Source organism: Perognathus longimembris, chromosome 7 (genome assembly GCF_023159225.1).
Source record: "Perognathus longimembris pacificus isolate PPM17 chromosome 7, ASM2315922v1, whole genome shotgun sequence".
Classification (NCBI taxonomy): Eukaryota; Metazoa; Chordata; class Mammalia; order Rodentia; family Heteromyidae; genus Perognathus; species Perognathus longimembris.
In genome coordinates, this window is record NC_063167.1 from 9,476,189 (window position 1) to 9,503,344 (window position 27,156).

Here is a 27,156-nt window from a genome sequence, read left to right on the forward strand (position 1 = left end):
AATCCCAGAAGCAAGCAGGTGGGTTTTGAACTGTGCCCACTCTGAGTGTGAGAGGACACCAGCCTCTCCCTGGCGTGTACCTTGCCCGCCCGCTAGTGCTGGGGCGGTGTGGCCCGGCCCGGCCCGTGATCGAGTGGCCCTTATTTAACGGTGGTCTCAAAGCCCCAGGCAGTGAGTGCACCGACCATCCGGCCACACCCAGGCTGCCGGGAAGTGGGTCCTCACGAAGAAAACCTGAAAGTGCCCTGCTTAGCAAGGAAAGGGGAGGGAGTCACCGGCTGTGCTTGTCAAAATCCACAAGGATCAACTGCGGAAAGTAAGCCAGCCGATCCGGGACAGATCAGTGATCTCCAGCACACACAGGACTCAAGCTCAGCATGGAAGTGGCTGGACGGGGTCCCCCCACTCTAGCACCTGAGATTCGGGGCTGAGAGGGGCAGCTGGGTAGAGAGACCCTACTTGGCATGTTCCATGTCCTGCGTTCCATCCCAGCACCAGCAAAAGAACAAAAAGCAGGACGGACACGGCTGCCGAGCTCCAGCGCCCACCTCTGCCTTTGCTGTGGCTGAAAATGGAGCCTCAGCTTTTCCGAGCCAGATGGGAAGTCTGAGGCCTGGCAGGGCAGCCACAGCAATGGTGGCAGAAAGGGGACGGTGGCCGAGCTGCCTGGGTACCCTTGCACCTTCTCCCCACCCCCATGCTCCTTCCAGTCCCCAGTGAACTTTCCCCCAGATCCCAGGGTGCAGGCCCGCCCAGGCCAGAAGCAGCTGGGATTGGTCAGAGGTGCGGGGGGCGTGTCCAGGCTCCCGCAGACTCAGCTGAGCAGAGCTGAGCAAGTGGATTTCCAAGACACACCGGGCAGGGCCAATCTGATCTGGACCCCTGTCCGGTCGACATGACCCTTGGTGCCTTGGGCCTCCAGCCCTGGGGCCCTGCGGAGGTACAGGCAGCCTAAGCGGATCCCTATGGCCCGTGCCGTGGCCCTGACTCCCGGCACGGAGGCTGTGGGGACCTGCGTGCCCCCCGCGGTGGACCTGGTGCTGGGTGCCTCAGCCTGCTGCCTGGCCTGCGTGTTCACCAACCCCCTGGAGGTGGTGAAGACGCGGCTGCAACTGCAGGGGGAGCTGCAGGCCCGGGGCACCTACCCCCGGCTCTATCGGGGTTTGGTGGGCTCGGTGGTGGCCGTGGCCCGGGCGGACGGGCTGCGGGGCCTGCAGAAGGGACTGGCTGCTGGCCTTCTCTACCAGGGCCTCATGAACGGCGTCCGCTTTTACTGCTATAGCCTAGCCTGCCAGGCTGGCCTCGCCCAGCAGCCGGGTGGTACCGTGGTGGCCGGCGCAGTGGCTGGGGCCTTGGGAGCCTTCGTGGGCAGCCCCGCTTACCTGGTGAGTGCCTTGCCTCCACCCTCTCCCGCCCTGTGACCCAGCTCTGCGAGCTCCCCGGCTCCGGGACACCCGATGGGGTGGGGCAGGGTGGGGCAGAATGGGGCCCAGGCCTGTAATCTGCCCTTGGCCCAGGGCTCCAGGGTCTTTCCTTGATCCTAGATCCACTGGGGTCCTTGCTTTCCGGTCCTAGCCAGGGGAGAGGGCAGAGGCTGGCTGGCTCCAATCCTGGACTGACATTCCTTCCTTCCTTCCTTGTCGTCTAGTGTGTTAGGACGGAAAGCCTAGGGCGGGGAAGGTGGCTTAGTGGTAGAGCGCTTGCCTAGCGTGCACGAAGCCCTGGGTTCCATTCCTCAGCACCACATACACAGAAAAAAAGTGGTGTTGTGGCTCCAGTGGTAGAGAGCTGGCCTTGAGCACAAGGAGCAAAGTCTGTGAGACAAGGAAAGTCTGTGAAACGCTTACCAGTGAACCACCACAACCGGAAGTGGTGCCGTGGCTCAGAGTGGTAGAGAACTGGCCTTGAGTGGAAACGCTTAGGGGCAGGGCCCAGGCCCCGCACCGACCCCGCACCAGCCCCAGAGGTGGGGCTGGGGCTCCTGGGTTCGGGCCGCTCTCTGCGCGTGCGCGGCTCCACCCACTCCACCCCGCCGCCCTCCCAGGTCAAGACGCAGCTGCAGGCCCAGTCCGTGGCCACCGTGGCCGTGGGGCACCAGCACCAGCACCAGGTGAGCCCGCGGGGTGGGGGGGCGGCTGTGGGGGGGGCCGGGCCGGGCCCGGGCTGGGGCTGGCTGGCGAGCTGCATCCTCCCCGGCCCCACAGAGCGTCCTGGGGGCCTTGGACACCATCTGGCGGCAGCAGGGCCTGGCGGGGCTGTGGCGCGGCGTGGGGGGGGCCGTGCCCCGAGTCATGGTGGGTTCGGCTGCTCAGCTGGCAACCTTCGCCTCTGCCAAGACCTGGGTACAGGAGCGGCAGGTAAGGGGCCAGGGTCCCCCCACGCAAATGGGGGTGGGTCCCCCCCCTCCTAACACAGGGAGGCCCAGGGGAGCAGATTAGTGAGCGCCCTTCAACTAACAAAGCTGAGGCCCGGCCCTTGGGCCCAGCGTTGACCATGAAGCTGGGGTGGCAGGGTAGGGGTGAGGGGATTTCATCTCCCCACACGCCGCCCCCCCCCCCGGGTTGGGTGGGTACGGGGCAGTGTGGGGTGAGCAGCCTACGCCGCCCCTGCAGTGGTTCCTGGAGGACAGCTGGCTGGTGGCCCTGGCCGGAGGCATGATCAGCAGCGTGACGGTGGTGGTCGTCATGACCCCCCTCGACGTGGTCAGCACACGGCTGTACAATCAGCCCGTGGACGGAGCAGGCAGGGTGAGCAGGGGTGTGAGGGACGAGGGAGGAGGGAGGAGGTCCGGGGGTCCCCCAACCCAAGCACCTAGCCAGAGGCACGAGACATATGCCCGGTTGGCGGCCATCTCGTTGAGATGGTGGCCTGTGGCCGGACATCTTGCCAGTACTTGGGGTTGAACTCAGAGCCTTGGGTGCTGTCCCTGAACTTGTTTGCTCAAGACCAGTGCTCTACCTACTTGAGGCACAGCTCCACTTCTGGCTTCGCTGGGGATGAGAGTCTCACAGACTCGTCTGCCAGGGCTGGCTTTGAACCTGGGTCCTTAGGTCTCAGCTTCCTGAGTGGCTAGAATGACAGGCGTGGCATGAGCCGGAGCACCTGGCCCAAAGCATTCTGCATAAAGATCTCCGTGTGGTGTGTTTGTGCATGGGTGTGTGCAAATGCTTGCACACAAACACATGTGTACACCAAAAGTGGGGCTTGAACTCAAGGCCTGGGTGCTATTCTTTAGCTTTTTCACTCAAGGATGGCACTCTACCACTTGAGCCACACCTCTGCTTCCAGCTTTTTGTTGGTTCATGGAAGAGTCTCAGAGTTTTCTGCCCCGGCTGTGTTAAACAGCAATTCTCAGATATCAGCCTCCTGAGTGGCTGGGTTTACGGGGGTCCACCCCTGGCTCCTGCTGAGGCTGAGGGTCAGAGAGGTCAAGTGGCTTCTGAGAATGTCACTCACCACCTGTAAACAGAGGAGCCGAGACAGAGCAGCTGCTGGCCCCTGGCACTGCTGGCCTCCCGCACGTGACTGAGGCAAAGGTGCCCTGTGCCATTAGCCCCACCCACCAGCCCCTGGCAGAGGCCCTGAGGGTCACTGAGCGTCCTCCCAGCTGGGCCAGGGCCTGTGCCAGCGGGGGCCGCCACCCTTGCGGTGACCCCCGTCCCTGTGTGTTCCCAGGGGGAGCTGTATAAGGGCCTTGCCGACTGCTTGCTGAAGACCTGTCGGCAGGAGGGTCCTCTGGCGCTCTACAAGGGCCTGGGCCTTGCCTACCTGCGCCTGGGACCCCATACCATCCTCAGCATGCTTTTCTGGGATGAGCTACGGAACCTGGTCAGGCGGACCCAGCACCAAAGCACCTAGGCCTGACCAAGGCCGGGCCCCTCCCTCCTGACACAGCCTGGCACTTGGGCAGAGGGCCTGGCCGGCTCCGGTAGGACCAGCCATGGACTCACGCCCAGGCCCTACCCACAGCTCAAGAGTCTGCACAACCCCAGGCTCCTCTCCAAGCCTTCAACTTCCTTCTCCGCCCCGAATCGCTGATACCCAGCCTCTTGTTTGTTGTCATGGTGATGGCTGTGGCAAGAACATCACCACGACCGGAGCAACTCTGTGTCGGTTCCAATGTGATGGCAAAATCTTCTGTGACCACAAAGAAGCTGAGGCTTCTTCGCATGACACGGCTCTGGCAACTTTCAAGGGGCAGGACGAGGGCACTGCTGTGCCAGCACCACGGGGTTGTGTGTCCCTTAAGGGTCACCGTCCGTAGGAGGAGCCTCAAAGATGCGCCACAAGGCAGTGGGGTTTGCCATGGCTGCCTGGACTCGAACGACGGACACGAGACTCGGACTGCAATAACTGCCCTCACCTTCAGGAGGCTGGGAGTCGGAGATCAGAGTGCTGGGCAGGGTGTGTTTTATGTTGCTTTAGTTTGTTTCCTGATTTCATGGCACTGGGGTGGAAGAGAGCCTCTGCATGCTAGGCATGCGCTGTCAGTGAGCCACACCCCCAGCCTAAAGCTCCTCCCCTGCTCTCACCCAGACACCCCTCTTGGTCTACCCGCGTGTCCCAGCCCCCTCTTAGCAGCCAAAGCAGGCAGGCACTAGGGGCTCACCGGAAATCCTAGCTCATCAAGGGACTGAGATCCAAGAATCAAAGTTTGAATCTAACCGGGACAGACAAATCAAGGAGACTCTTTAATTAGCCAGCAAAAAGCTGGGAGGGACGTAACTCAAGTGGGAGAGCACCAGCCTTAAGCAATACATAAATTAAAGAGTAGCGTGAGGCTCTGAGTTCAAGCCCTACTCCTGGTACAAGAAAAACAGAAAGCTTAACAGCCACGTTGGACCAAAGACCTCCGGTTCACTCACAGGCGGTGGTTTCCCAGCTCCACTGGGGCAGGACGGGGCTTCAGCACTGAATTTGGGAGGGCACAGTTCAGCTCACACACTACCTAGGGTTTGTTTTTTTATTGAGGACCTACTGTCTGACCCAGAAACTGGTAAGGCACTGGAGGACCTGGCTCCCTCCTGCAGCTGCCCCCCCACCAGGGCTAATTTTTGCTCTAGAGACACAGACACCAACTCCCTAGCAGGACAAGGCCGGCTCAGGGTCAAGCAGCTACTGGGCTCGGGTGAGGAGCTGCCCCCCAGTAGCAGCCCCCACGTACACTCCAAAGCCAATAAAGTTTTCTACTTTGTGTACTTGCGTGGCTCCTCTGCGCTTGGCTGCTCCTCTCTGGGCCCGGCACCCGGGCTCTTTCTGGAAAGGAGGGGAGGGTGGAGGACTCGGGGCTGGAATGCTTCCCACCTCTCCCGGCCGGACGAGGCCTGCCACCTAGCGGTCGCAGGCGGAATGTCAGCGTGGAGGGGAGGGTGGAGGACTGGGGGCTGGAATGCTGCTTCCCACCTCTCCCGGCCGGGCGAGGCCTGCCACCTAGCGGTCGCAGGCGGAATGTCAGCGTGGAGGGCGCCGCGCCCCCGCCCTCGGGCTGGAAGGCGGACTCAGCGCCCGCGGCCCCCCGGCCTGACCTGACCGACCGCTGGCCATGGGGGAATGCCAGGCCTGATCTCAGGTTTTGGGGAGACCCAGGACGAAGCCTGACTGCGGGGTGCAGGATGAGAGAACCTGGCACCAGGCAGTGGGAGACCCCCCCACTCCCGCCTCACGGGGAGAGCGCAGAGCCCGCTTGCTGGGCTCGGAGGGGAGCGTGTGGCTGCACCTGAGGGAGGTGGACGCGTGGACACCGGACCTCGGCAGGCAGCCTGGGCGTCGCCTGCCCACAGCCCTCAGCGGTGAAGGCCCGGGGCTCCCTCCGCGTGGCCTTTGACCTCTCCTGGCTCCTCCCCGGCCCGGCCCCATATACCTTTGCCCGGTGACATCACTGGGCCGAGCGAGGTCGTGGCTGGGGCCGGGCTCCGCTGCCATGCTCTTCCTGCCGTCCCTCTCCTCCTGGCTCCCCGGCCTCCCGGCCCTGGAGTGGGGCTCCGATCTCCTGGAGCGCCTCCTGCAAGGTGAGCGCCCCCGCCATGCCCGCCTGGGCCCCGCCCCGGCCGGGTGGGCGTGGCCGGCCGCAGGCCCCGCCCACACGTGGCCCCCCCACCCACGTGGCTGCCCCCCCCTCCTCCCCGCCTCACAGGCCTGGTGGCGGCGTGTGGAGTCTCCGTCCTGAGCAGCCTCTTGAAGGTGTACTTCTTCGTGGGCTGCGCCAAGTGAGTGCCCGGCCCCCCCCACCCCAGCCAGGCTGCGGGGAGGCCCGGGAGGGGCACCTGGGGGGGTGGCGGGCCCCGGGGTGGTGGCGCCCCTCCCCCACGGCGCCCCTCCCCCACGGCGCCCCTCCCCACACGCTGCCCCTCCCCACAGCGCCCCCCAGCGGCGGCTGGAGAAGGAGCGCCTGCGGGCGCAGTGGGCCTGGCTGGAGCCCGTGCACCTGGTGGGGCTGGCCCTGATCCTGACCGTGGTGGGGGCGCGGGTGGCCGCCCTCGTGGCGCTGGAGTTCTCCCTCCGGGCTGTGTCCACGCTGCTGTCCCTGAACAAGGTGAGACCCCCCCCCCCCCAGTTGGCTGATTACGGAGTGGCCTGGCTGGAGCCCCCTGGTCCCTCACCCTTAGGCCAGAAGCAGGTATTTGCTCCCTGGGGCGTTGAGGTTCAATCAGCCATATCTGCAACTCGCAGCAGATATCAAGGAAAAGAAGCTGGCTGTCTACACCCGGCTTCCCAAAGCCAGGCTTGGGCTCAGTACTTGGGACACATCATTCATGAATCCCCACAGCCCAACTGGGTACTGGTGGCTCCCGCCTGTAATCCTAGCCGCTCGCCAGGCTGAGGTCTGAGGTTCAAAGCCAGCCCCAGCAGGCAAGCCTGCAAAACTTTTATCTCCCATTGACCACCAAAAAGCCAGAACTGGAGCTGTGGCTCAAGTAGTAGAGCTCCAGACTTAAGTGAAAAGGCTAAGTGAGGCTGGGAATGCGGTGTAGTGAGAAGAGTGCTTGCTCTTAGCATGGATGAAGCCTCGGGTTCGATTCCTCAGTACCACATAAACAGAAAAGGCCAAAGTGACACTGTGGCTCAAGTGGTAGAATGCTAGCCTTGAGCCAAAAGCAGCTCAGGGGCAGTGCCCAGGCCTTGAGTTCAAGCCTCAGTGTATACACACACACACACACACACACACACGCACACTCAGTCCCCACAGCTGTAGGGCAAAGGGTTTGATGTGCTCCTTTGTTCTAGGCAGGGAAACTAAGGCTCAGAGGGAGCCCACAGTCAAGTCAGCAAGGATGGAATCGGAGTTTTTTGTTTATTTTGAGACAGGCGTGTGTGTGTGTGTGTGTGTGTGTGTGTGTGTGTGTGTGTCCGTGTGTGTCCCTGTCCTGGGGCCTGAATTCTGGGTCTGGGCTTGAGCCACAGCTCCACTTCCAGCTTTTTTGTTGTTTAGAGGAGAGGTTTTTCTGCCCTGACTGGCTTCCAATTGTGATTCTCAGATCTCGGCCTCCTAAGTAGGATTCCAGGTGGAAGCCATGGGCGCTTGGCAAGGCAGGCTCATGGGCTGGCCTTGACCTCCTGATCCTTTTTCCTTGGTGCTGGGATTACAGGTATACTCACTGCACGCAGCTTGGGTTTGAAGCCAAGTCAGGCTCTGATGGCCACCCTCCGGCTGTCAGGTGGGAGAGAGGACACCACCCCGAGGGCCCACCCCAAAGCCAGGGCTCCCTCTTGGGAAGGCTCTCCAAGTCCTTCAGCCCCAGCCGGCCCGGGTGACACGACAGCCCCCGGTGGCCGCCTCTCCCGCAGGGTCCCGGGGACACAGAACACCTGCGGCTCTACCTGCTGTGCCAGTACTCGCTGGGCTGCGGGCTGCGCTGCGGGCTGAGCTTCCTGCAGGAGGGCGCCCCTCACCGCACACTGAACCTGCTGCTCAGCCTGGGGCTGGCCGCCCTGCTGGGCTCCGCCGCCCAGCGCCTCCGCCGCCACGTCTTCTGCCTCTACGAGCTCCACAGCAGCCAGCACTACTGCGGGCTCTGCCTGGGCCTGCTGGCCGGCGCTTACAGCCTCCCCAGGCTGCTGGGCCGCTCTCTGGCCGTGGCCTTCGCCGTGGGTGACCTGGCGGCCGTGGCCCTCATCAACCGGGACTTCCTGAGCGCTTCGGAGGCTGTGCGTTTCTGGACCCCGCTCACCATCTGCTACGCGCTGCTGGTCATCTACATGCAGGGTGAGGGCCAGGACTGGGGGGTGGGGGTGCACAGCCCACGGCTCGGCCCAGGCTTGGACCCCAGCCCTGCCATCCTGGTCCAGGGACGGACACGGTCGGGTGGGGCATTTCAGAGCAGGTTTTGCCAGCAGCTGGAGTTGCCCGTGTGCCCCACGCACAGTACACACGAAAGGCACGCGGGGGTGGGGGGATGGCTGGCCACGTTCTTAAAGACCTCATGGATCAACCAGGCCAGGCAGAGGGAGGAAAAACCACGGCGGAGCGGGGAGAGGGAGCCGGTCAGATCTGGCCTGATGGGGTACGAGCTGCAGGACCAGGCAGAAAGTAGCGCAAATGCAAAGGCCGTGGAGTAGGAATGAGCTGAACACATCTAATGAGCAAAAACCTAGAGTAGTAGGCAGCAGGGTAAGTCAGACCCAAGTTGAGAGAGGGCTCAGGCCAAATCAAGGAAGACCTTGCCTGTCAGGGTGGAGAGAAGTTTGGATTTTACTCCGAACTCAGCAGGAAATCCTGAGAGGGTTATAAGCAGAAGGACAACAACGTCATCTAGTTGATAGGGCTAAAAGGCCACCTTCACTGAAAAGGAGAGACTGACTGCACCTGCCTGTAACCCCAGCACTCGAGTTGGAAGCAAGCAAGATCTTGCATGTGAGGCCGGTCTAGACAAAGGCAGAGAGATCCAATCTCAAAGAAATAAGAAAACAAGTGAGGGGCTGGCCTCTCACATCTGTCATCCTAGCTACTTGGGGAGGCTGGGATCTGAGGATCACTGTTTGAAGCCAGCCTGGACAGGAAAACTGGTGAGACTCTATCTCCAATTAATCACCAAAAAGCTCAAGTACTAATCTTTTTATTTTGGCCAGTCCTGGGCCTTGGACTCAGGGCCTGAGCACTGTCCCTGGCTTCCTTTTGCTCAAGGCTAGCACTCTGCCACTTGAGCCACAGCGCCACTGCTGGCCATTTTCTGTATATGTGGTGCTGGGGAATTGAACCCAGGGCCTCATGTATAGGAGGCAAGCGCTCTTGCCACTAGGCCATATCCCCAGCCCTCAAGTACTAATCTTGAGTGAAAAAAAACCCAGCTCAGGGCAATGTCCAGGCCTTAAATTCAAGCCTAAGAACGGAGGGGGGCAGATACACAAAAGAAAGAGAGAAAAAATAGAAGCTAGGAGCCCTGAGCGGCTCTGGGGGTGATGGAGAAACAATCGGGAAGAGGCTTCCTCCAGCCGGAGGCTCCAGCTCAGGCCTCGGCCAGCCGAGTGAGGCCCGGGAGGCAGAGAGGACCTGGGGTGGAGGAGGGCGGGGAGGAAGGCCGGGAGGAGGCTGGGCCCGCGGGGCGCGGGAATGGCGGTGGGCGGCGGGGAGTGACCGGGGCGGCCTGTCCTGTAGAGGAGCAGCGGCAGCGGCGCTCCGGCCTGCAGAGCCAGGTCCAGACGGTTCTGGTGCGCATGGTCGGCCTCTTCGTGCTGCTGCTCACCGTGGGCCGCTGGCTGGACCTCCTGGGTATCCTTGTCTCCCTGCTGGGCGAGCTCTGGTGCCTGCTGGGTGTCCGTACCCTGCTGGACCTCTGCCAGATACAGGTGGGTACCCTCTTCCCCCCCCGCCCCGTATCCCCCCAGAATCTACACCTGAATCTTTCTTTTTTTTGTTGTTTGCTGTGGGGCTTGAACTCAGGGCCTGGGTGCCGTCTCAGCTTTTTCGCTCAAGGCAAGCACTCCACCACTTTGAGCTCCACGTCTGGCTTTTCTGGTGGTGAATTGGAGTTGAGAGTCTCAGGGATTTTCCTGCCAAGGCTGGCTTTGAACCATGAGCCTCAGGTCTCCAGCCTCCTGCGTGGCCAGGGTTATAGGTGTGAGCCGCCCACCCGTGCCTGGCTACACCCGGGTCTTTGTGTACCAAGTTCAAAAAGAGCTGGGGCCAGGCAGAAGGGGCTACATCTCCTTCCTGCCTCGTGGGAGCTGGGCCTCGGGGTCCGCTGACGAGGAGGTGGAGCGGTACCCCGCCAGGCCCCGGCACCCCAGAATGGGAGGAAGGCCTCGTGCATGGGGGTCCCGAGGCCGGGGTGGGATGGGAAATGGTGATGCTGCACTTTGCTCTTCTCCCCTCCCTCTGACAGGGTTTTCCGTCCCTGAGGCCCGCGGCTGGGGCAGCTCCACGCCAGCCCCCGTCTCCTGCAACCGCTACCCAGGCAGCCCAGGCCCGGAGGACGGCCTCTCCCGACGTCCCCGGGGAGGCCCCGGAGTCGGGCTGACCAGCCAGGCCGTCACCGCAGGAGATGGAGTGGACAGGGCAGAGCCCATCTGGGCATGGGGTTGGGGCCTGGGGGGAGGGGGAGGGGAGGGGAGGGGAGCTCTATGGACAGGGCTCCTCCAGCCCCCCACCCCCGCATTCCTCCCTCTGGTCAGAGTGGGCAGGGATGAGGGATGACCGTGTCTTTACACTAGCACCCTCCCTCTACCCTGTCCTCTCCGAGAACAATAAAGATGGTTTCCTCACTCATGCTCAGGATCCCACCTGTGGAGAGGGAGGGGCCGGGAGGCCCCAGGGCTGGCACTGGAGAGATTCCCAGGGACATGCTCTTTCCCAGAAGGGAACTGGGGAGTGGAGGATGGGGGGCAGGGGAGGGGATGGCGCCTGCCTGCACTCTAAGAGCGGCAGTGCCTGTCCCACCCCATCCCTGGCTGAGGAAGAGCCGGAGGGAGGGTGACGGCGCTCTTGGTCCCCAGCTCCCGACCCTGGCTTGTGGGAGATCATGGAGGCCTTCCCATCTCGCCCGGTCAGAGCCAAGAGGAAGGCCAGCGAAGCGCGTGGGGGCTAGTTCCTCTGTCTCGCTTCTCGGCAATGTCAGACAAGCCGCTGCCCTTCCCTGAGCTTTGCCCAGCTCCCTGCTTCCCTCTTCCGGGTAGAAATTTGGAACCAGGGAAGTTCACAGGGTTGGAACTTCCTGAGAAATACGCAGGTCTGGACTGGGGATGTGGCTTAGTGGCGGAGCACTTGCCTAGGATGCGTGAAGCCTTAGGTTCGATTCCTCAGTACCACATACACAGAAAAGGCTAGACATGGCACTGTGGCTAGCCTTGAGCACAGAGAGCCTCAGGGACAGTGCCTAGGTCCTGAGTTCAAGCCCCAGGACTGGGGGAAAAAAAAGAGAGGAGAAAGGGAGGGAGGGAGGGAGGGTGGTGGAAGGAAGGAAGGAAGGCAGGCAGGCAAGCAGGCAGGCATGTTCATTCCTGGAAGGTTCTAGAATGTCCTAGGCAGCCTGGGGCTTCCGAGTAGACCTGTTCTCTCAGCCCAGGCAGCCAGTCTGCCTGTGAGTGGTTTGGTTGCAGAGTCCGAGGCCACCATTCACATGGGACCTACCCAGAAGAGGGCAGAGGGCAGAGGGCAGGGGTTCCTCTGGGCCTGGGGCCGGTTGGTTGGACTACAGGAAGGAGGTGCAGCCTGAAGAAGGCATTTTGAGGACTCCAGGCTCTGAAGGGCATTCTTCTCACACAAAAACCACTAAGTGGGGCACGGATGCCTCACGCCTCTCATCCTAGCTACTCAGGAGGCTGAGACCTGAGGATCGTGATTCAAAGCCAGCCTAGGAAGGAAAGTCCATGAGACTCCAAGTGGTAGAGCACCAGCCTTGAGTGAAGAAGCTAACTGATGGTGCTCAGGCCCTGAGTTCAAGCCCCAGTCTTAGCAAAAAGGAGAAAAACCCAGCCACACCGTCCAGGACGACTGGATGGACAGGCAGGGTTGGGCCTGGGGCCCTGGGTTCTGCAGCCTGCTGTAGCCCTGGGTGGTTTTAGCACCTGCAAGATACCTGGGCTTCCTTGTCTGTTATGGGGGATCCCCGTGGGCCCCCCACCCCTGCCTCCCTACGGGGCAGGTGTTTGCCCAGTGGGGAGGAAATGGCTCAGCTGGGCGGGCACAGGGCCAGTCCCCACCAGACCCAGACAGGGCTCTGGGCTCCCAGTGTTGTTGCTGGAAGGTGCAGCAGCCTCGGTCAGCCTCTGGCACAGCCGGAGACCCACTGGGGACAGGGCTCTGCTGTCCTTTCCTTTTTATGGGCACAACGATCATTTTCCAAACAAAAATGTGAGCCGGGATAGGATTCTTTCCTTATCAAATTACTTTTGTGGGAATTATTTTGTCTGACAAGGGTATAACAATGACATCATTCTGGCGGGGGGGGGGGCTGAGGTAGGGGGGTTCTGCTCCATGAGAGAGCACCTTGGGTCTCTGGGGGAAGGACTAGGGGGTTAGGAACCTAGGGAGAGAAACCGGCTTTAGGGCCAGAGGGCTTGGGAAGTTGCAATTGTGTGGTCTGGATAAAGAATACTTTTTATCTTTTACTTCTCTCTTTCTTTCCATACACAAGTTTCAATATAGGAACTAAGACTTGCTACTTAGATCCTAGCCCGCCCTCGCTTCCTTCCTCCCTCCCTTCCCCCCTCTCTCTTTCTCTCTTGCTCCTTACCTCTCCCTTCTTTTTTTTTTTTTTTCCAGTCATGAGGCTTGAACTCCAGGCCTGAGCACTGTCCCTGAGCTTTTTTGCTCAAGGCTGGTGTTCTACCACTTTGAGCCACAGTGCTACTTCCAGTTTTTGAGTGGTTAGTTGGAGATTGGAGTCTCACAGGGACTTGCCTGCCCAGGCTGGCTTTGATTGTGGTTCAATTGCAATCCTCAGATCTCAGCCTTCTGAGTAGCTAGGATGACAGGCGTGAACCACCAGCACCCAGCTTCTGTCGTTTGTGAGATAGCGTCTTAATAACTTTGCTTAGCTTGGCCTTGAACTCAAGATCCTCTTGTCTCTGCCTCTTTTTTATTTTTTTTTTGGCCAGTCCTGGGCCTTGGACTCAGGGCCTGAGCACTGTCCTAGCACTCTGCCACTTGAGCCACAGCGCCCCTTCTGGCTGTTTTCTGTATATGTGGTGCTGGGGAATTGAACCCAGGGCTTCATGTATACAAGGCAAGCACTCTTGCCACTAGGCCATATCCCCAGCCCCTCTCTGCCTCTTAAGTAGTTGATATTAGAGGTTGGAATCATTGCACCCAGCTCTCAGACCAGCAGGTTTTTTGTTTTGTTTTGTTTTATAACAGAGATAAGAGGGAAACCCTTGGGATCTGTCCAGCTACCAAGATGAAGGTCCTGGGATGGGGTGACATCTTTTTTTAAATTTTAATTGTTATTATAAAGGTGATACACAGAGGGGTAACAGTTACATAAGTCAGGTGGTTAAGAGTACATTTCTTTTTGGACAAGGAGCTGAGTCTTTCTAGGGAGGTGGGAGAAGCTAGGCACTGGTAGCTCATTCCTGTATATCTGAGGATCAAGGTTCAAAGCCAGCATAGACAGGAAAGTCCTTGGTGAAAGGATATGTCTTGGCCATCCCAGGGGACCATGCGGAGATCATCACAGACAGGAGAAGAAGGTTCATAAGGAGGTTTATTATTAGTGGGGCCATAGTTCCCCCGGGAGAGGGAGCTACATGGCGTCTGCACCTTATCCAGGTGGCAGCCTCTCTCTCTCTCTCTCTCTCTCTCTCTCTCTCTCTCTCTCTGTAAGGGGGAAGTAGGTAGTGAGTAGGAGTGGCTCATTAGGTATGGGTGGATCTGGGGGCTAGTGGGAGGAGCTGAGGACCTGAGGCTAGGGAAATGCTAACTCTTGGGACTCCCATCTCCAGTTAAACACACACACACACACACACACACACACACACACGCACGCACGCACGCACGCATGCCAGAAGGAGAGCTTTGGCTCAAGTGGTAGAGCACCAGCCTTGAGTGAGAAAGCTGAGGGACAGTGCCTAGGCCCTGAGTTCAATCCTCAGTATGGACACAAAATTACAAAAAGTAGGCGGCAGAGGGCAAGGCTCAGAGACAGAGTGTTTGCCCTGCGTGCCCGAGGCCCTGAGGTTGATCCCAGCCCCCACAGAGGCCTGCATCCCTGGCCCCTGCTAGAGGGAGTGGTGACTTGGGGGGGATTGGGGGGTGAGCCCGCCCGCTTCTTCTGAGACCCGCCCCCTCACCCGCTTTTCTGAGATAAGACAGCGTCCCCGTGGTGACTTGCATCATTCAGCCAGTAGGTCACCGGTCCATCTCCGCAGGCCGGGAGGATGCTGGGACGAGGCCTCCAGAGGCCTCCCTCCCTCCAGGGAGATGGATAAACACACCAGGACATGCAGGGACACACTGTGCTGGAAAGAAAAAGGAAGCTGTGTATGGGGTTAGAGGGCTAAGAAAAGTGTGTCCGTCCTCTGAAGCTGTGTAAGGAACACTGCCCCCACCCCACGCCATACTCCTGGCTTTCTCGGTGGGTCAGGAGTCCAGGTGCGTCTCTCATAGACAAGGACTCAGCCTGGACCAGGGGTCGCCTGCGGCTGGGGAGCCTCCCCCACGTTCTGCCAGGGGGAGCTGGCTTCCCTCAGTCAAGGGAGAAGGCAGAGCAGGACTCCAGTGGGCTGGAAGCAGCCACCATGGGGTCACCCAGTGTGGGAAGTGACTTGTTTTGTGTGCGTGTGCTCATACGGGTGTTTTGCTTTTTGTTTTTTTCCTGAGGCCTAGTGTTTGGCCACATGAGTCATGAGCCATTCCTCCTCTTCTGACTTCTTGCTAATTGTTTCCAGTCCTGAGGCTTGAACTCTGGGCCTGGGTGCTGTTTCTGAGCAATTTTGCTCCAGGCGAACACTCTTATCACTTGAGCTGCGGCGGCGTCAGTCACTTCCGGCTTTTTCTGTGATTCAGTAGATGAGAGCCTCACAGACTTTTCTGCCCAAGCTGGCTTTGAACTTCGATCCTCAGATGTCAGCCTCCTGAGCAGCTAGGATTACAGGTGAGAGCCACTGCCACTGGCTTCTTTCTGCTCATTAATGGGAGATGAATCTCGCAGATTTTCCTGCCTGGGCAGGCCTTGAACCTTGATCCTCAGAACCCAGTCTCCTGAGTAGCTAGAGTTACGGGCATGAGCCACCAGCACATCCCACTTGACAGTCTTGGTTTTTGCCACATTGTGTTTAAGAAAGTCACCAGGCTCTGCCCCCTCCAGTGGGGCCTACAAAAAGGGGTACGCCTAGGCCCCTCAGGAAACTTGGAACCTGCCCACATTTGAATTTGGGGCTCAGTGTCCTCATTGGGTGTGAGACTGGCACCCAGGTAAGATGTCAGGTTCGGGGAGACGGTCTGGCTGCACAGTTGATTAGGAAGTCAGAGTAGGGAGGAAATCGAATGCTAAGAAACTCCTTTAGGAAACAGGAACATTTTCCTAGGCCATACTGGGATTTGAACTGGGGGCCTCACATTTGCCAAGTAGGCACTCCACCCCTTGAGCCACGCCTCCAGCTCATGTTCCTTTAGGAAAGGGCATTGCAGTTAATTAACTATTGGAGAGGTGCAGATTGGGGTCCATTCTTCTGACATCTTTCTGGGCCATTTGCCAGAAATGCCTCATGGAAAGGCCTCCCTGCCTGCTTCCCCACCCCCCACCCCCTTCCCCACCCACCGCCCCCCATAGCACTCAGCCTTTCCAGAGCCACGGGGGTCAGGCAGGAGTTAAGTGGTCAGGACCCACTGGTGCTGGGTTTCCTTGTGCTGGAAGAATGGGGGCCTCAGGGATTAGGGGACTGGGAGACACCTTCTAGAATCGGTGAGATTCATCTCCATCCTGGCCTGGCTGGCTTCAAACCAGTTCTCAGATCTTAGTCTCTTAAGTAGTTAGGATGACAGAGATGAGCCCCTGGCCTCTCGGGCTTGAACTCAGGCTCTCTGTTGGCTTGGCTTGGCTTGCTTGCTCCTGGCTGAAGTACGCCTCCAGGCCTGCTTTGTGGTGATTACTTTGGAGATGGGAGTCTAGTGGACATTTCTGTCCAGGCTGGCTTCAAGTCGTGATCCTCTGGATCTCAGTTTTCTGAGTAGCTAGGATTACAGGCATGAGCCACCGGTGCTCCGCTTCCCTCATCTCTCTCTCTCTCTCTCTCTTTTTGTGTGTGCCAGGGCTGGGGCTTGAACTCAGGGCCTGAGCTCTGTCCCTTAGCTTCTTTGCTCAAGGCTAGCACTCTACCACTTGAGCCACAGCTCCACTTCCAGCTTTTTGGTACTTGCATTGAAGATAAGAGTCTTAGGGACTTTCTTGCCTGGGCTAACTTCACACTGTGATCCTCAAATCTCAGCCTCCCCCCGAGTAGCTAGGATTGATTATAGGCGTGAGCTACAGGGGTCAGGCCTTTACCACACATTCCAATCATGCTAACGGTTACGCTCATTTCTTGATGTCTCCATCCTTCCACAGCACGTATGCCAATGGCCTGGCTCGATTCCTACTGGCTCCTTGACGCCTGCCTCCCTGCCCAGCGGTGCTGGGTGACAGAGGGGCCCCACTCCCCAGCACACTCAGAGCAGCACCGGGCCTCCGTGGCCGCCCGCGTCCAGTCCTCCCTCCCATTCCCTGCCACCCAGGGTCGGGGCTGACACAGCCACAGCGGAAGGCTAGCCCCTCACCTGCTGGGGCATCTGAAAGGAGAGAAGGCTGGGCCGAGCCTGGCAGGGAGGAAGGGAGGAGGGGAGCAGGGCCTCGGTGCTGGCACACAAAGGGCGTGTGTTCTCGGCCAGCACACTTCCTGGGTTTCCATTGCAGGAAGTTTGGCACCTGCCTATCAGTGACACTGACACTCAGGCGGTGCTGGGAGACTTGGCCAGGACATTCCCTTCCATTTGGAGCAGCAGCTGAAGTAGGACGGAGGCCAGGGGTGCAGCCGAGCCGGTGAGTGGTCCCAGGGACCCCAACACCCGCCCCCCCTGTTGTTCCCAAGTAGACTCAACCCAGGTTAGAAGCGGGACTCAGCCCTGGCTCCTAGGGTGGCTTTGACCTTGGGCAAGGCCCCGAGTCAACTTTTCTGTGCTGGGGTGGTGTAGTTTGGAGCATGGAGATTCGGGGAGTGGGGTGGCTCCAGTTCAACCTGACAGACCTCTGGGTGACTGTGACTCCAGGCAGGGCCTACCATGAAGCTCCCTCCTTCCTCCTTCTGAGGTGGTGTGTCCAGAGGCCGCCTTGACAGGCTGGGATGCCCGGCGCCATGGTCACAGGCCAGGCGGACAAGTCAGCAGGAGGCTCTGGATCGTGGAGGGTGGCAATGTCTCCAGCGGGCACCAACAGAGCCATATGCCCAGGGACACCCAATGGCTGGTTAGAATCCAGTTTGACCCCTGGCTCCAAGCACGGCTGTGAGCCTGTCCAGGGCAGTGTGGACCTGCCTGAGAAGAAGGAACAGTCAACCCGGGTGTGAGGAGTCTAGGGCGTTGGTTGGATGAGAAAGAGGTCCTGGACCAGGCACACAAGCTTCTAGAAACCCAGCCACTGCAGCTACTGCCTTTGTTATTGCAGGGGCCGAGGGTCACCTAGGAAAGGCTCAGAGGAGGCTCCTCAGGGAGGGGCAGTCAGGTCAGGAGAGAGGGCCCTGGGGAGGAGGGAGGAGGGAGCCAGCGCCCAGGCACCCCTCCATTGACTGGGATCCCCGCAGCAGCACCCAGGGCCTCGCTGGGGGTGGGGGTGGGGGCCCCCCCGCTGGCTGCAATGGCGCTGGGCCCTGTGCTCCCCTGGCCTCCTTCGCTGCGCTTTAATCAAAAGAACAATCTGCCTCTGAATCAGACCCAGATCCCCTTTCCCAGCACCGTCCTCGGCCTCCGGGGATCTGGCCGGCCCATCGCTGAAGAGGGAGGCTCCGCTTCCCCTCCCCGCCCGGCTCCCCTTCCTGAGCCGTCCGGAACGCGGTGGGGGGGGGGGGGGAGGGGGGAACGGGGGTCAGTGACCTCCCCCTGCCCGAACCCTCCGGAACCGGAGGGAGGCGGCTGGCCTGGGGGGCACCCGGTGCCCAGCGTGGCCGCCGGGCCGGCCCACCTGCAGAGGGGCGAAGGGGGTCCAGAGCCCGGCGCAGCCCCTCGGCCCCCCGAGACCCCCCCTGCGGAAGGCCCGAGCCCACCCGGGGGGACCCCAGCGCCCCGCGGGCCCGGCGGGCGAGCGGGCCGGGCCCCCGGGTGACCGGCGGAGACCCGGAGGCCGGGGTCCGGGGCGGGGCGGGGCCGCTCGGGGGCACCGGGGAGGGGAGCCGGGGTCCGGGAACAAAGGCGGGGGGCGGGGAGGGCGGCGGGCAGGTGGGGGCGGCCCCTCCCCCGAGCCGCACCTTTTATGGTCAGGCGCGCGCGCGCGCGGGGGGCGGGCACGGGGGGCGCGGGGGGGGGGCCGGGGGGCGGGCGCGGGGACCCGGGGGGCGGCCCGCCCCTCCCCGCCCCGCCCCGCCCCGCCGGGCGTCCGGCCGCAGCCGCGGGAGCTCGGGCGCAGGTAAGAGGCGCTGCGGGCCCGGGCGTCCCGTCCTCGCGCCCCCGGCGGGCGGCTCCCAGGTGGCGGCTCCGGGCGGGCGCGCCCGCGTCCCCGGCCGGACCCGAGCCTCGGGGCCCCCGGAGGGGCCGCCCGTCCTTCCGCCCCAGCCCTCGGTCCCGGTCCCGGGGTGTGGAGGTCGGGGACTCGGTGGGGCGCGGGTCGGGGTCCCGCACGAACGCGCCGGTCCCCCGCCAGGCCCGGCGAGGGCGGGAGGTTCCGTCCCAGGTAAGCGGCGGGCCCGGGGCGAGCTCCGGCCCCGGCCCCGGCCCCGCGCCCCTCGGCGCCTGTCACGGGCGGGACGGGGCGCCGCGAGGTCCGGGACCGGAGCCCCGGGGCCCGGCCGGCAGCCTCTCCCCGCGGGGGGGGGGGGGACCGGAGCCCCGGGGCCCGGCCGGCAGCCGGACCCGTGCGCGCCGGCGGGGGGGAGGGCGGGGGTGCGGACCCGCCGCCAGCGGAGCTTAATTCCGGCCCCGAACTTGGGCTCCGGGTGGCCCCCGAGGGCGGGCGAGGGCGGGCGAGGGGCGCGGGGCGGGCGAGGGGCGCGGGGCGGGCGGAGCCGGGGCCTCTCGCGGCGCCCGTCCCGCGCCCGGCGCCCCCTCCACCCGGCCGGCGGGCTGGCTCCCGGCCTCCTTCCTTCCTCTTGACAGGAAATGACTTTCCTTCCCTTTGTTCCACTTTCTCCGCGCACCGAGCTCTCCCTCGCCTCCCCGGGAGGGAGGTGGGCTCGGGGGTCCCCGCAGCAGGCCGGCTGGGCGGCGGCCCCACGTGGAGCTGCCCCGCGGAGCTCCTCGCCCGGGGCCGGGGGCCCCTCTCCCGGATGCGCTGGGCAGGGCTTTGGCCATCTCCAGCGGGGCTCCGTCCCCCGGGGCTCCCCCCCGCCCCCCCCCCGCCCCGCCGCCGTGACCCTGGGGAGGGAGGGAGGGGAGGGACGGGCCAGCTGCAAACATCTGCCCGGCCTCTAGATGCTTCCCGGACAGCAGGAGTGGGGTGGGGGTCAGGGCAGGGGGGCGGGCGGTGGAGGGGCGCCCATTGGAAATGCACTTGAACTCTTGGGGCATGTCTGTGAATCGGGGGGGCATAAAGGACCTCATCTTAGATGATTTGGGAGTCATGGGAATTTTGAGCCATGGGGTGTGAGTGTGAGTGTGTGTGTGTGTATACACACCCAGGGCCTTGAGTTTGCTAGGCTAGCTCACTGGCGTTCTACTACTTGAGCCACACCTCCAGTCCAGCATGGTGAACTGTTTTTCTTGTTCACTGTGGGGTTTGAACTCAGGACCTGGGCACTGTCCCTGAGGTCTTTTGGCTCAAGGCTAATAAGCTGCTGTACCACTTTAAGCCACAGCTCCACTTCCAGTGTTCTGGTAGTTACTTAGAAATAAGAGTCCCAGGAACTTTTCTGACCTGGCTGGCTTTGAACCACGATCCTCAGATCTCGGCCTCCTGAGTAGCATCACAATCGTGAAGCCACCAGCACTAGGCATGGTAAGCTTTTGATAAGGTTCCTGGCACACAGTAAGTGCCCGCTCTTGTTTTTTATATTTGAATTCTTCAGCTGCTACTCTACGACTTCATGCCTCCAGCCTGGCTGGTTTTTACTGGTTATTTTGGAGCTGGATTCTCACAGATTTTTTTTTTTTTTTTTGCCCAGGCTGACTTCCAAATGAGATCCTCCGGAATTCAGCCTCCTAAGTAGCTAGGATTACAGGAGTGAGCCACCAGCGAGTGCCCAGCTCCATTGGGTTGTCTGAGGAACCTCGGTACTGTTTCCCATCGTGACTGCACTGGTTTACATCCCCACCAACAGAAGCTGACGCCTTTTGGGGCCCTGTGTCCCCAGCCCCACCCCACCCAGAGCACTTGTCCAGCATTTGGTTTTTTTTTTCACCTTTTTTTGAGTGTGTATGTGCCAGTCCTGGGGCTTGAACTCAGGGTCACATTGAAGTGGGCCAGATAGGAACCATTGTTGAGTGCCTAGGAAAGTCACTTGAGTAGGATGTGGCAGGTTTATCCCAACGGGCTCCCCTCAGCCTCAGGTGCCTGGTGTCTGCCGTCTGCACAGGCACTTTAGGGTGCTACCTAGGCCCAGACCTGTGCTTTGATGCGGCTTGTTGTGACCTTTGGGCACCCAGAATGCAGACACACCCAAGGCAGGGCAGGTTGGGGGGGGGGGGAGCGGCACACAGCACCCTTTGATGGCAGACAGCTATCTGGGGTGAGGGCCCCAAGTGGGAGACTCCCCGGAGGTGGGGTTTGTGCTGGGCTTCAGAGGCAAAGCTGAATGAAGTTAATTCTCCCTGTGCAGGCGGGCAGGAGAGGAGAAGCGTTCCGTTCGGGTAGGAAGGACCTGGGGAACTACTGAAAGGAGAGTGATGAGGGCTGGGGATGTGGCCAGGGGGACAGCAGTTGTCCAGCTTCAATCCCCGGCACACAAAAGAAGTTGAGGTTGCAGGAACTGAGGTTTCCATCCTGAGCTGGGAGGAATCTTGGAAGGCTGGGGGCTGGGAATGTGGCTTAGTGGTAGAGTGCTTGCCTCCCCTACATGAAGCCTTGGGTTCAGTTCCTCAGTATCTCATGTACCGAAAAAGCCGGAAGTGGTGCCATGGCTGAAGTGGTAGAGTCCTAGCCTGGGGATCTCAGCCTCCTGAGTAGCTAGGATTACAGGTGTCAGCCACAAGCGCCTGGCTATGTCTGACGTTTGCTGGTTAAATGGAGATAAGAGTCTCCTAGACATTCCTGCCCTGGCTGGCTTTGAGCTCCAGTCCTCAGATGTCATCCTCCTAAGTAGCTAGGATTACAAGAGTGAGTCACTGGCACCTGGCTGTTGGAAGGCTTTTGAAAGAGGAGAGGAGAAAATCAGATTCTGCTCTTCTAGAAAGATGAGGGCTGGGAAGCAGGATGGGAAATTATCTAGCTGCCTTCTGCCTACAAGGCAGACATGGGTTTGGAGATAGGGCAGAGAGAGAGAGAGAAGACAGATGGAAGGATTGCTCGCTTTGTGGGCTGGTTGGAGAGAGACTGAGTAGAACCAACTGGCCACAAACAAGGTCATGAGCTCTGGGCTCAAATGCCAGCTCTATTGCTGTGTGACCCCGGGCAAATGCCCACTCTGAGTCTCTGTTGTGCCACCTGTGCAATGGCCCCCAGCCTCCCAGCAGATTTCCAAGTTAAGCATCAAGGACACAGGGCGGCGCAGCAGATACCCAGCAGGGCTTCCTCTTTGTGTTTGTATCTGCCCTGCTTCCCGCAGGGAGCCTGGGCCCTAGGATCTGCAACTGCTGCCCTGCTGTCTTGCCTTCCGCAGGTGAGCTGGTCTGAACCCTGTGGACGCCCAGTCCCAGGTGTGGAAGGGGACAGGGTCCCAGGGGCAGCGCCAGGTGTCAGCAGTGCTGTATGCAGCTGGGTGCCCAGGAGGAGGAGGAGGAGGAGCTGCCTGGTGGAGGGGAGGGCCTGCCCTTCCTTCTTCCCCTGTGCCGGCTGTGGGGAGGGAGAGTCAGAGCATTTGAGTCCTTGTGGGAAGATCCCTGCCACTTGCCCTGTCTCCTTTCCAGCCTTCGTCAGTTGTGGGGCTTGAACTCAGGGCCTGGGCACTCTGCCTGAGCTCTTTCGCTCAAGGCTAGCGTTCTACCACTTTGAGCCACAGCTCCTCTTATAGTTTTGTTTTGGAGAGGGTTTTTTGGTGGCTAGTTGGAGATAAGACTCTCTCACAGACTTTCCTGCCTGGGCTGGCTTTGAACCGCAATCCTCCTAAATAGCTAGGGTTGCAGGTGTGAGCCACTGGCACCAGGCCTCTTTTTTCTCTTCTTTTTGTATTAATACCAGGGCTTGAACTCGGGGCCTCACACTCTCACTTGGCTTTTCTCTCAAGGCTGGCACTCTACCACTTGATCCACAGCTCTACTTTCAGCTTTTTTTTTTTTTGGCCAGTCCTGGGGCTTGAACTCAGGGCCTGAGCACTGTCCCTGGCTTCTTTTTGCTCAAGGCTAGCACTCTGCCACCTGAGCCACAGCGCCACTTCTGGCCATTTTCTATATATGTGGTGCTGGGGTATTGAACCCAGGGCTTCATGTATACGAGGCAAGCACCCTTGCCACTAGGCCACATTCCCAGCCCCCCCCCCTTTTTTTCTTAATTGGAAATCAAAGTTTCTTGAATTTGTCTGCTTGGGCTGACTTCAAACCAGGCTCCTTAGACCTCAGACTTGAGAGGCTAAGATTACAGGAACGCACCGTGGCACCAAGCTCTTTCTTTTTCTTGAGATTGGGCCTCGCCGTGTCGTCTGGGCCGGGATGGAGCTCACTGTCCACTTGCGTCTACTCCTCCTTGGCTGGGCGGAGCGTGGGGTTGAACCCTTCTAAGGGTATCTTTCGGAGCCAGGCACTTGGTGGCTCACGCCTGTAATCCTAGCTACTCAGGAGGCTGAGATCTTGAGGATCGCAGTTCAAAGCCAGCCTGGGCAGAACAGGCCTGGTGAGACTCTCATCTCCAGTTAACCACCCCAAAACTGGAAGTGGAGCTGTGGCTCAAGTGGTGGAGCACCAGCCTGGAGCACCAAGAAGCTCAAGGACAGCACCCAGGCCCTGAGCTCAAGCCCTACAGCTAGCCAAAGAAAAGAGTATTTTGCGGGAGGAGGAACACCCCAGGCCCTTCTGGAGGAGTCTGAACCCCTTTTCTGTTCCTAGCAGGAGCCGCTGCCATGGCCTCCAAATCCGAGAAGAGGGTCGCCTCGTCCGTTTTCATCACCCTGGCACCTCCACGCCGGGGGGACACGGCTGTGACTGGGGAAGTGAGGCAGGCCCTGGCCCCGGGAAAGACTCCCAGGGGCGGCGTGGCTGGGAGACCCGGCCCCTGGGCCCCCGCCAGCAAGGCTGCAGCCTCCGTCCCAACTGGGCCTTCACAGTTCTCCAATGGAGGTAAGAGGGTGACTTCAAGAGAGGCAGAGGGGGAGGGGGCAGGGAGGGGGAGGGGAGGCCGGCCGAGTCCTTCTTTTCTTCCTCTCTCCCTCCCTCCCTTCCTTCCTTTCCTCGCTTGTCCATTCATTCACCCATGGGATTGTTCATCCAGTCATACAGCTAGCTAGTCATTCATTCATCAGGTGCCTACTGTGTGCTAAGGAGGGTCTGGAACAGCCTCCAGAGCCGTTGGGATCACGAGGGTGAGCCACCAGTGCCCAGCTTGAGGATTTGCATTTCTTATCGGTCCGGGATTTTCAATGTTGATTTATTTATGCGTTTGCTTTTTGTTGGCTGTGGGGCTTGAACTCAGGGTATGGGCACTGTCCCTGAGCTCTTTTGCTCCAGGTTAGTGCTCTATCACGTAGAGCCACAGTTTTCTGGTGGTTAATTGAAGATAAGAGTCTCATGGAGAAGGGCTGGGAATATGGCCTAGTGGTAGAGTGCTTGCCTCATATACATGAAGCCCTGGGTTCGATTCCTCGGCACCACATATACAGAAAAAGCTAAAAATGGTGCTATGGCTCTAGTGGTAGAGTGCTAGCCTTGAGCAGAAAGAAGCCAGGGACAGTGCTCAGGCCCTGAGTTCAAGCCCCAGGACTGGCAAAAAAATAATAATCCTAGCATCCTAGGAGGCTGAGATCTGATGATAGTCCAAAGACAGCCTAGGCAGGAAAGTCCATGGGACTCTTATCTCCAGTTAACCACCAAAAACTGGAAATGGAGCTGTGGCTCAAAATGGTAGCCTTGAGTAAAAAGCTTAGGGCAGCTCCCAAGCCCTGAGTTCAAATCCCAGGAACCAACAAAAAACAAAACAACAAGAAAGCTTCCTGTGTTCAGCTCCACCCGTCTTGTTGACACATTGGATGTCTATTGAGGTAGAGGCTTATTATTTTGAGCCCAAAGATCTCAGAAAGGTGAATCTTTGGGGCTACAACTGTGGCCCTCAGCCAGCACTGGGCAAATTACCTGAAATGTCGCTTCTCAGGGCTGGCCCCAGGCCTGTTAAGTCAGAAACTCTGGGGTGGAGCTGAGCTTTAGGGGTGGAGCCAAGCTATGGGGGTTGCCACTAGCCCCCCCCTCAGGTGACTTTTGTCACCATCTCTAGTCTCAGTAGTTGTCTCCACTTGGCCATGTTTGTCAATTTATTCCTTCCTGGTTGTTGTTGTTTTGCCAGTCCTGGGGCTTGAACTCAGGGCCCTGAGCACTGTCCCTGGCTTCTTTTTGCTCAAGGCTAGCACTCTGCCACTTGAGCCACAGCGCTACTTCTGGCCTTTTCTATATATGTTGTGCTAAGGAATCAAGGCTTCATGTGTATGAGGCAAGCACTCTACCACTAGGGCACATTCCCAGCCCTTGTTGTTTTTGTTGGTCGTGGGCTTCACAGGGCCTGGGCCCTGTCCTTGAGCGGCTTTGTGTTCAAGACTAGACACTCTACCACTTGAGCCACAGCGCCACTTTTGGTTTCCTGGTGGTTAATTGGAGATGAGAGTCTCACGGACTTTCTTGCCCGGTCTGGCTTTGAACTGTGATCCTCAGATCTCGGCCTCCTGAGTAGCTAGCATGACAGGCTGAGCCACCGTTGCCTGGCTGCTTCTTTGTGTTCATTGGACTGTAGTCCAGAACGCCCCCCCCTTCAGCCCTTGGGTGGGGGCAGGGACATTTCCTGTCCTGCAGTTGAGAAACACAAGGTACCCCCAGGAACTTAGCTGGGAATGGGGGTACAGCTCAATCTATGGGCTCTGAATCCTCCAGAAGTTTCCATCTTCATTCCATGGGTGTGTGGGACAGGCTTGCACTGGAGCCTGGTCTCCGCTGTGCCCCCGGGACAGTGGGTGGAGTCCCTGTGTCCCTTTCTGTCTGGGCTGTGATGCTCACCCTGTACTCACAGTGGACACAAGAGGTTCCGGGCTGTCCAGCCGGTGTCCAGCTTCCCTTCCTCGTGTGTGTGTGTGTGTGTGTGTGTGTGTGTGTGTGTGTGTGTTGCGTTGCATGGGGGCCCGGAAGTCTGTGGTGACAGACCAGCGTTGGGGATCAGGGTCCTACCCGGCCCTGCTCACTAAGCCTCAGCTCAGCTGATAATGCAATCCTTTTGTGCGCGTGCGTGTGTGTGTGCATGCGTGCGTGCGTGCAGGCATGTCTGTATGCGCTTGGGAAACTTTCAGATGCACAACGAGGTGTAGAGAGCAGAGCCAGGAGCCCCGAGCCCCCACATCCAGTTCCATCAGTTGTCAGTGTTCAGCCACATTTGCTTTGTCTGTGCCTTTCCTCCTCCTTTCCCAGGCTGACCTAGAACTCACTGTGTGGTTCAGGGTGGTCTCACACTCAGGGTTTTCCTGCCTCGGTCTCCCTGAGTGCTGGGATTCAGGCATGTGCTACCCTGCCTTCCCCCACCTCCTCCCTCTCCTCCTGGTCCTGGAGCTTGAACTCAGGGCTTGGGCACTGTCCCTGAGCTCTTCACCCAAGGCTGGCGCTCTACCACTGAGGTAGCAGCTCCATCCCCAGCTTTTTGCTGGCTAATCGGAGGTAGGTGTCTCCCGGACTTCCGGGCCTAGGCTGGTTTCAGACTTCGGCCCTCAGATCTCAGCCTCCTGAGTAGCTAGGATAACGGGCGGGCGTGTGTTCAGACGCCTCACCTCCTGCTCTCCTCCCCACAGCCCCTAGGGGGCAGCAGTACTTTCCAACTGAGAGATGCTAAGGACCCACAAACCAGAGCCAGACGGGACCAGGGCTGGGGGCTTCCGCAGGGACTCTGCGTGACTCTCCCTCTGTCTGTTACAGAGTGCCTGCTGCCCCCTCCCGCCCCGGAGGGCGGTGAGGAGTCCCTGGCCGACCTGGACCTCCTCCCGCCTCCGCCCCCGCCAGCGTTCCTGCCCCCTGGCGAGGAGCCCCCCGTGCCCGTGGGGGCCTCACTCGTTTCGGACTTGGAGCAGCTGCACCTGCCCCCGCCCCCACCCCCACCCCAGGTACTGCAAGCCCCGCTACCTCCTCACCACCACCACCACCACCACCACCACCCCCGGGGTCTGAGGACAGCCCCTCCTCAACGCTCTCCCAGGCTGGGCTTAGTGACAGACACCTGTAATCACGACCGTTCAGGAGAGGTGGAGGTAGAGAGGTCCTGGCCCAAGATTAGACCCTAAGGGGAAAAAGGGAGACCCCCCCCCCTGAAAAATAAGGAAAGCAAAAAGGCCTGGGGCGTGGCTCCCATGGCAACCATTGCTGCCTCGACGTTTGAGTTCAGACCCCCGGAACTGCAGAAACAGAAACAAAACCAACCTCAAAAATGGTTAGAGTTCTTCCAGGTCCCTGGAAAGTGCTCCCCCCCCCAACCCCCCCCACTTGTCCATCCTCAGGCACCCTCCTCCCCCGCCCCCCCAAGGAAGACCTGGTCAGGCGTCTGCCTAAAAATCCCTGCCTTGAGCCTCTTCCCGGGCCTAGCGCTGCACCGTCCACTGCAGCCCGGGAGCTGAAGCAGGTGCCCCCCCCCCCTCCAGGAGGGGGCCAGGGCTGCGGCGGATGGAAGGGGCCGGGCAGAGTGGGAGGCGGGCTCTGCTGCCATGGCAACCTGTCCGCTGAGTGCCCACTGGGCCTCTACGTCCTGTCTGTATGATGAGTGTCCCCCCCGCCCCCCCGACAAG

The 27,156-nt window shown here is 60.1% G+C and overlaps 3 protein-coding genes across 6 annotated transcripts in view; all 3 read left to right on the top strand.

The window, feature by feature from the left end:
- The first annotated feature begins 817 nt into the window (after nt 1–817).
- Nucleotides 818–4,967, top strand: Slc25a34 (solute carrier family 25 member 34). Of its 2 annotated transcripts, XM_048350299.1 has the most exons (5): nt 818–1,385; nt 2,045–2,110; nt 2,205–2,357; nt 2,613–2,747; nt 3,676–4,967. In XM_048350299.1, exons 1-5 carry the CDS (start codon nt 966–968, stop codon nt 3,856–3,858), a joined length of 957 nt encoding a protein of 318 aa, XP_048206256.1. In that variant the 5' UTR covers nt 818–965; the 3' UTR covers nt 3,859–4,967. The 2 variants fall into 2 exon arrangements, with proteins under 2 accessions (XP_048206256.1, XP_048206257.1); XM_048350300.1 differs by lacking the exon at nt 2,205–2,357.
- Fblim1 (filamin binding LIM protein 1) overlaps nt 3,275–27,156 on the top strand; it is a 32,654-nt gene continuing 8,772 nt past the window's right edge. The window contains exons 1-4 of one of the 2 annotated variants that reach the window (XM_048350295.1): nt 3,275–3,294; nt 6,916–6,917; nt 23,178–23,476; nt 26,297–26,481. In XM_048350295.1, coding sequence (XP_048206252.1) covers nt 23,260–23,476; nt 26,297–26,481 — 402 coding nt within the window. In that variant the 5' untranslated portion in view covers nt 3,275–3,294; nt 6,916–6,917; nt 23,178–23,259. Of the gene's footprint in view, nt 3,295–6,915; nt 6,918–16,884; nt 16,950–23,177; nt 23,477–26,296; nt 26,482–27,156 lie in introns of those variants that run through there. The other variant, XM_048350296.1, reaches the window with a different exon arrangement.
- On the top strand, nt 5,830–10,459 carry Tmem82 (transmembrane protein 82). Of its 2 annotated transcripts, XM_048350297.1 has the most exons (7): nt 5,830–6,008; nt 6,134–6,206; nt 6,358–6,532; nt 7,786–8,203; nt 8,319–8,321; nt 9,593–9,783; nt 10,320–10,459. In XM_048350297.1, the coding sequence occupies exons 1-7, from the start codon at nt 5,921–5,923 to the stop codon at nt 10,452–10,454; spliced, it is 1,083 nt and encodes a 360-aa protein (XP_048206254.1). In that variant the 5' UTR covers nt 5,830–5,920; the 3' UTR covers nt 10,455–10,459. The 2 variants fall into 2 exon arrangements, with proteins under 2 accessions (XP_048206254.1, XP_048206255.1); XM_048350298.1 differs by lacking the exon at nt 8,319–8,321 and having other exon boundaries at nt 5,833–6,008.

What these genes read in the sequence shown, in the direction of transcription:
- Slc25a34 (XM_048350299.1), top strand. Translation starts at nt 966, where the DNA reads ATGGCCCGTGCCGTGGCCCTGACTCCCGGCACGGAGGCTGTGGGGACC. An exon ending in TGGGCAGCCCCGCTTACCTG is followed by an intron (nt 1,386 to 2,044) that starts GTGAGTGCCTTG and finishes CCGCCCTCCCAG; the next exon opens with GTCAAGACGCAGCTGCAGGC. An exon ending in CCGTGGACGGAGCAGGCAGG is followed by an intron (nt 2,748 to 3,675) that starts GTGAGCAGGGGT and finishes GTGTGTTCCCAG; the next exon opens with GGGGAGCTGTATAAGGGCCT.
- Tmem82 (XM_048350297.1), top strand. Translation starts at nt 5,921, where the DNA reads ATGCTCTTCCTGCCGTCCCTCTCCTCCTGGCTCCCCGGCCTCCCGGCC. An exon ending in TTCTTCGTGGGCTGCGCCAA is followed by an intron (nt 6,207 to 6,357) that starts GTGAGTGCCCGG and finishes CCCTCCCCACAG; the next exon opens with CGCCCCCCAGCGGCGGCTGG. An exon ending in CGCTGCTGTCCCTGAACAAG is followed by an intron (nt 6,533 to 7,785) that starts GTGAGACCCCCC and finishes CCTCTCCCGCAG; the next exon opens with GGTCCCGGGGACACAGAACA.